Raw genomic sequence first — 7,594 nt, forward strand, 5'->3', positions numbered from 1 at the left:
TCAAAAAGCCCCCGAAGCGTCGTCATTTATATGTAGGTTGATTGAGTCAGAACATAACAACATCAGAAAGGGAGGAGTATTGTGTAGAAAATAATGTCGAACTACTTCATATTTGTCAAACTTCGTAGTCAGAAGCTCACCTGAAAGCCGTTGTGTATTTAACTCTGATAAGGTGAAAGTTGAGATAACTGATTTCTGGCCTGAAAACGTTACGATGTCAAGATTTTACCTGAATGAAGCCGCCTGTGATTGGCTAAAAAAAGTAGACCAAAACTGACTACTAGCCAGTCCTCCATTAAAACAAAGACTGACGAAAAAAGATCTACAGGACTAAACATTTGTCTACATAATGTACGCTCTGTCAGGAAAAAAATGAAAGGTTTAAATGCACTCTTGGATGTAAATGAATTAAACTTGGGAGTATTTACAGAATCGTGGATTACGAACAACTCAGATATCGATTGTATTCAAAAGCAGTGTTTTCCCCTGGGGTTTCATTTCTATAGTGCACCAAGGGTGAAAAAAGAGCAGGTGGAATTTGCCTCTTTTACAGATATGATCTCCATTTGGAAGGTTTTGAAAAGTTTACCTCTGATATTTATGAGTGCTGGTATGTCTCGTTAACTGTTGAGGCTACCAGTTATTTAGTAATCGCTGTTTATCGACCACCTGGATTAAATGTTAAATCTTTTATTGATCACTTTACTAGTGTTTTTTATAGAGAAAAGGCTACATACAATTCGTCAAGATTCTTCTCTTAGGTGATCATTTCATTGAATGTAAAAAACGATTCATCAAAATTTTGAAAAACATTTTTGAAGATTTCGGCCTTACTCAGTGTGTCTCACGGAAAATTCATAGTAGTGATGGGATTCTTGACCATGTTATTGCGTCAAACAATATTTCAATTAATGTTAAGTCGAATAGCTTCTTTAATTCTTCGGACCATTCGTTCATTTGTTTCTCGCTCAGCAGTTTAAAACAACGCAAATCTCAACAACGTTTGATGTATAGAAATTGAAAACATTTGACTCTGAAGGTCCTGTTAAATTATGGAAGTCGTGTTTAAAGTTTGATGTTGCCTCAAGTAGTGGTGATGCATGGGATATGCATCTAAGTTTCAAGGAGAATATTTTGGATTCCGTTCTATCACACAAAATAAAAGTTTGTACCAAACATCAATGCCCATTTTTTGACGACACGCTTATGAGATTGAAATAAAAGAAGAAAAAAGCAGAGCTTAAATAAAGAAATTCGGAAAAATCTGTACTGAAGTCTGAATATGAAAATGTTACCCATATTAAATTTGAGAAACTCTTAAAGAACCGAAGATTATACATTGAGAATGGAGAATTGATGGAAAATTGTAGCCGTAAAAAGTTTGCCACCTTAAAAATGCTTCCTGGTCAAGATATACAACAGCTCCCGAATTATGAAAACAAAAAACATCTTGCGAACGATTTCATCAAGTTCTTTATATGTAAAGTGGAAAGTATTATTGCATCAATTCTCACTGGGATAGGTCCTGAAATTTTGAAAGCTAAAGTTAACTCAATGTATTCATTCACAGAGTTCTGGATAAGTCAGTTTAAAGATTTGATTTCGGCGTTGTCAAACACTACATCTCCATAGGACATCATTCCGAAACATCTTAATAAGTCATTTCCAGAATAATTATTTCTCGACCTTCTGACACTTCTTAATCTTTCGCTGAAGACAGGATGTTTGCCTCAGTCCTTTAAAATGGCCATTGCTAAGCCCCATTTGAAGAAAGCAAATTCTGATACTGACGATTTTTCAAACTATTGAACTATCGCAAATCTGAGTTACATTTGAAAACTATAAGAACGAGCAGCTTTCATGCAAAAACGAGAACACCTTGAAAAGAATAGTCTTTTTAGAATTTATCAAAGTGCCTACAGGAAGTTTTTTCTACAGAAACAGTGCTCGTTGAGTTGACAAATGATTTGCTCCTCAATTTAGATAGGACAAAAAGCACTTTTTATATTGGACTTGATCTATCAGCTGCCTTTGACACTCTCGATCATGAATTACTTATTTCAATTCCTGAAGCAAATTTGGTTTTCATAGAAAAAGTGCTTTGTTTTTTAAATAGTTATCTGAGTAGTAAATCTCAAAAATTGTTGATTGTTGTTGAATATTTGATGTCAAGAACTATGAAAACGGGTTTTTCTCATGGATCTGTTCTAGGACGCGTTCTTTTTTTATTCAATCTTTTTCATCTGGAAGTTGTATTTCAACGTGTTGATGTCAATTATCATTTTCTTGCCTATGACACTGTTTTCTATTTTGTTTACCAAGCTTCGATAAATCAGGGGGATTTTGATTTGATACTTATGACTCTGCAAAAGTAGTTCAGTGGTGCTAAGCTCCACTTAAACTCGAATAAACCTGAATACATGTTTATTAGTAGAAAGAGTAGTTTAAACACCGATATTGAACTTCAAACATAAATTCAATATCGCTGTTCAATATCATGAATTCAGTTATAGAGGTATTAACTGTGAGATGATGTTCATGAAAATATCAAATAAATTTGTTTGCAATTTGCTCTAACCTGATATTGCTTTTGTCAGTGGAGGTATCAAAAGTTAAAATAACGGTATCGTCAGCACATTGTATAAGTTCAGTTTCATTGTCAACTCTTGTTGCAATGTTAACATTGTACGGATTAAAAAAGAGCTGACCAAAGACTGTCCCTTGTGGTACACCTTTATGAAGCATTAGTTCATCTGATATGCAATCTTGTAGTATAACGGATTGGCGGCGGTTTGTAACGAATATTCTCAAGAGTTTTTTTGAGCTCTCATCAAAAACTAAGTTGCCTAACTTGATATCCAAAATGGCGTAATTGATAGAATCATAAGTTTTTGATAAGTCAAGAAATGTTGCTGTGACAAAACTGTTATTGTCAGTTTTGTTTTTGATGAATTCTGTGCGAAATAATAGGGATTCAATGATTTAAAATTTTTCCTCAAAACCATACTGATTTTTACTTAGTAATTTGTTGTTGTGAAAGTACTGACAAACTTGATCCCTCAAGATGTTTCAATTATCTTAGAAGAACAGGGGTAAACGAAATTGAGCGATAGTTATTATGTTCCTCAGGGTCATCTTTTTTGTACAGTGGAACAACATGTGCTCGTTTAAGCTCATTGGGGAAGCAAGATAATTTGATACAGTATTTCACAAGGAAGTTTAGATGAGGAACAACGACAGAGCTTGATTCTTTATTAGCCCATGCAGGAAGTTTTGATGGTCTGATTGGTTTATTTCTCCCCAATGCCCTAATTGCATCATGAAAGTCTTTTTCCGTTACATAGTAAGAACTAAAAATTTTTTGTTTAGGATTGCATATCCCAGAAATCTGTAGTAGATACTGAGGATCTTGGAAATTACCATGTGTAGAGAAACGATAGTTCAACCGGTTAGCAATATTTTTTGTTTGGGTAACATAATCACCAAATAAATTCCTCAAACTATAGATTCTGGATTTGATTTTTTCAGAGTTTCTCACTTCATTTATCAGCATCCACGGTTTTCTGTCACTTTCTAATGCTTCAATAAGACTTCTATGAAATCTGTTGAAATCGTTGTCATTAGAAATACTAAACTGGCTATTTAGATCAAAGAAATTTTCGTAGTCTTTATCATTCAAAAACTCATCTCGATTGACCATCAATTGTCTGATTTTCTAGTTAACCATTTGTCTGTTAATGTAAAAAAAACTTTTGTCATTTCGGATAGAACTTTTGTTAAGCGGAGCGTCTTTTGAAAGTGCTATCGTAAAATTGTCGGTGAAAACTTGTAGCATGAATCCAAGTTGTTGTACATTTTTTGCCAATTTTATTAATCTACGCAGTGATTAAAATCAAGTGCATTATAGTTCTTTTTTTAGAAAAATTTTTTCTGGACTGGTAATTTTTTAGCTTCAACATGCAGCCCTAACAGAATTAGAGTGCCAAAGTGGTCACGTTTTACTATGCTATCACAATTTATAGTGTCGTTTCTTGTTGAACAGTCAGTAATAATGTAATCAATAAGGCTTTTGGTATTGTTTTCCCGGTTTAAATGAGTAGGAATTGTTTTGGTTCTCTACATGTAAATCATAGGGAAAAATTACTGTTTCAAGCCTAGTTCTTTCCAAGGTATCCAAATAGTTAATGCTATAGTTACCCAGAAGTATTATCTTTTCCTTTTTCGTAATAGCATTATCGATGTTAATTGCAATTTGGTCCAAAAATTCAGTGCTATTTTGTTTTTAATTGGATTATAGGTAACATTCACTAGTAGGGATGGACAAGTTGGTGTTTTCAATGAGGCCCATGCATTCTCCAATTTCCCCGTAAAAAGATTCATATCATTACAATTTTTTGGAGAAAAAACCTTTGGAACAAGCATCATTACTCCTCCACCTTTTTTTCGTTTTCGCTCCTGCCGGTCAGTTCAGAAATAACAGTATCTTTCTATCTTTCTTTCTCAGGATTGAAAACGTTTTATCATCAAACTCACAAAGCCAAGTTTCTGTGAGTTTCTGTCAAACTCGCAAAGCCAAGTTTCTGTGAAACAAAAAATACAGATTTCTGTGTTTGCTGCCGGAAAAGCCAAACACCGTGATTTTGTTCGCGATTCATTGTATCAGTCCTTTGAGAGTGGATTATATGCTCCATGTTGTTTTTTGTTGAGCCTTTTCTGTGCACTTATTTAGTATATAGCACACAATTTTTTCAAGTTGAAGTTTCTTTTTATAGCTGTAAAGCTGAAGGTAGTACAAATTAAAGCACTGTTTGTAACAAATAAAAGCCCTGTTTGTACAAATAAAAGCCCTGTTTGTTGCCGGCAACTACCTGTCATTGTTGCCGAGGAGGACTACACATAAGCAAAATTCGACTATTAGGGACTGACGAAAATTTCTTCCGCCGAATTGAAATTCTGTACAACCTAGTGCTTGAGGTGTATTCAAAAATTGGGTAGTTTTGTAAAATTCTGTTTCTAACATTTTTGATGTAACATTTTTGGATATCTAGCATTATTACTATACTCGCTACACAGAGGAAATCAAATGTACCTTGCACTTTATATGCAAATGTGAAAACTCCAACAGCGATCGGAATCTAACAAACTTGGACAATTGAATGGTTGTATATCCTGAAGAATTAACTTCAAATCCTATTCTACTATACTACTTCCAATACCTGCTGGAAAAATCTTCAATTTGGTCATTAACTAATTGACGGGGCCGAGAAATCAGTGTTTTAAAGCAATGCAATCAATAATTATCGTTTATTTTATGATTTTTGGTTAACCATGCCTTTGCTTGCAAGTATTTATACATTTAACCAAATTCAAGCGTCTTTTCTCTCTTGGTTCTCTTTGCAGTTAGTTACCGCGTTCTTCTTGGGTCTTGGATAGTATCGGAAATTTTGCTCTGTTTCAGAAAAATGCCTGAAAGTGAGGGAAGTAAAGACAATAAAGCAAGCGCCCAGTCGACGGCAATTCCTATTAGATACTTCAAAGATGAGTCAGAACTGCCGAACAACGTTTCATACAGTCTTGGTGGCACTATCTATGGAACCACCCCGGGTGGTAAGTCCATCAAGTGAATCAGCAAATAAGGTAATGGTTGATGAATAACCTAACAGCGAGTCATTGACTTTAATGCTCCGTATAAGTAGGGACTTCATACGGCGATAACAGATTTTTGTACGGTAATTAAAATCATGCTTTTTAGGAACCCGAATTATCTACTCACGAGATACGCTAATGAGATGCAAAGATTCTCCACTCGCGAAGACGCCTCCCAAGTTCCTCAACGATATACCTGAGGAAATTTTGCGTGATCGCAGCCTTAGACCAGGTGGGGTTTTTTCCGTAAACACGAAATGATTGAAATCTTGGATCTTTTCCGTTTGTGCCACTTTTCCGTTTGTGCCACTTTTCCGTTTGTGCCAAGAATTTGTTTTTTATCAAGAACTTCTTGCGATTTTGAAAGGAATAATTGCCTTTTCTCAGTACAAAGGAAAGATTGCCATATCAAGTCGAAATTGTACGCTTTCATAATTTGCTTTATGATAGTCACCTTCTTGTTCAGCAGCTTTGTATTCAAACAAGTTACCAAATGCAATTCGTTGAAAAACTTTAGGAAAGCGCCACAAAGCGGTTTTAAATTAGACTAATAGTTAAAAGAACGACAGTGTTGAAGGAGCCGCAATTTTTGAAAAGTTTGAGTGGTCTTAGCGTACTAACTGCCATTTGAAAACTAATTTTAGAAAGTTAGCTTTGAAGTTAACGGAAAAAACTTTAAATTGCTCATTGTTGGTAACCTGGAGTTTAACCTGCTCATTGTTGATATGGGAAAAATTACAGAGCTATTAATTTAATGCTTATCAAAGTTATAGCACCTCCGTGATGAATGAAAAAAGTATAATCAAGTTATTCAATTAGTCACGCTTCGAGTCTACTCTAGCTAGCGCATCCCACAATTCGTTTCACATTCTTATTCTAGCGGATGTTTCAGTGGCCAATGGACAAGAGAAGGGGACTACGGAGAGTAAAGAAGGAGGCGAAGGAGCCGCGAAGAGTGCAGGAGATGACATGTTCGATATGGAGCAGGACTAGCCAGAGAACTATCTGGATTGTGCTTATCACGTGACTGGTGTGCCTCAGGGTTGAAACTTGAGAGAGTTAAAAAATACTTTTACAAGAAAGACAGGACCTTATTCTTCTATCAAAGCGTGCTTCTCTTGTAGGTTCTTTCTATGAAGTCGCTATGAAGGAATAGTTAGTTTTATTTAGCTAGAAGATGATTCGTAACTAAGATTTGTTTATAACTACGCTATGCTTTTACCTCCTATTTTGCTCATCTTATTGTCAATTGATGTGCAACAGTTGTAACTGTTCTGATAGCTTTGATGTTGATGAAAATATTTAACTAAATTCTTGAACGGGTATTGTTTGTATACGCCAAGCTGAGTATGACGGTTTAAAACTGTAATAAAATATCAAAAATAAATCTTTTCTCGCTTTTCAGATTTCTATATTTGCCGACGGAAAAGCCAAACACCGTGATTTTGTTCGCGATTCATTGTATCAACCCATTGATGGTGGATTATATGCTGCATGTTGTTTTTTGTTGAGCCACTTCTGTGCACTTATTTAGTACATAACACACAATTTTTTCAACTTGAAGTTTCTTTATAGCTGTAAAGGTGAAGGTAGTAAATAGATTACGTCTATCTTACGACTATCTTGATTACGACAATCTTGAGATCTGTGAACACATTTGATGATTAATTGCTCTTGAACGAAGTTCATAACAATTATTGTAATTGTGTTGGTCTTTTTTATGCAAATATTTTGCTTGACAATTCTGCGCTTTTCTTCTAGAACATTCTTTGACTTCTCAAGTGACTTTTTTTACGGTTTCGTTCTTCATTTTTGAGAGATCTCGATTGCTCTCACTCCGAAGTAAAGCTAATATAAAGTCGGTTGCAGCATAGCAAACAAAAGGGGTAAATAGTACAGTCGGCAGTGCATAGGGTTAGAAGAGGGAGGTCAATGGTTAGAATCCCGG

General features: G+C 35.1%; 1 protein-coding gene across 1 annotated transcript in view; it reads left to right on the forward strand.

Annotated features, from left to right (window-relative positions):
• The window catches only part of LOC142351986 (small ribosomal subunit protein eS25-like), a 128,917-nt gene extending 121,884 nt beyond the window's left edge, over positions 1-7,033 (forward strand). Inside the window, exons 2-4 of the mRNA XM_075404281.1 lie at positions 5,457-5,607; positions 5,753-5,878; positions 6,539-7,033. Coding sequence (XP_075260396.1) covers positions 5,463-5,607; positions 5,753-5,878; positions 6,539-6,639 — 372 coding nt within the window. The 5' untranslated portion in view covers positions 5,457-5,462 and the 3' untranslated portion in view covers positions 6,640-7,033. The remainder of the gene's footprint in view (positions 1-5,456; positions 5,608-5,752; positions 5,879-6,538) is intronic.
• Positions 7,034-7,594: the final 561 nt, after the last annotated feature.

The sequence above is a fragment of the Convolutriloba macropyga genome, chromosome 13 (assembly GCF_964194025.1).
Source record: "Convolutriloba macropyga chromosome 13, txConMacr16.3, whole genome shotgun sequence".
Lineage (NCBI taxonomy): Eukaryota > Metazoa > Xenacoelomorpha > Acoela > Convolutidae > Convolutriloba > Convolutriloba macropyga.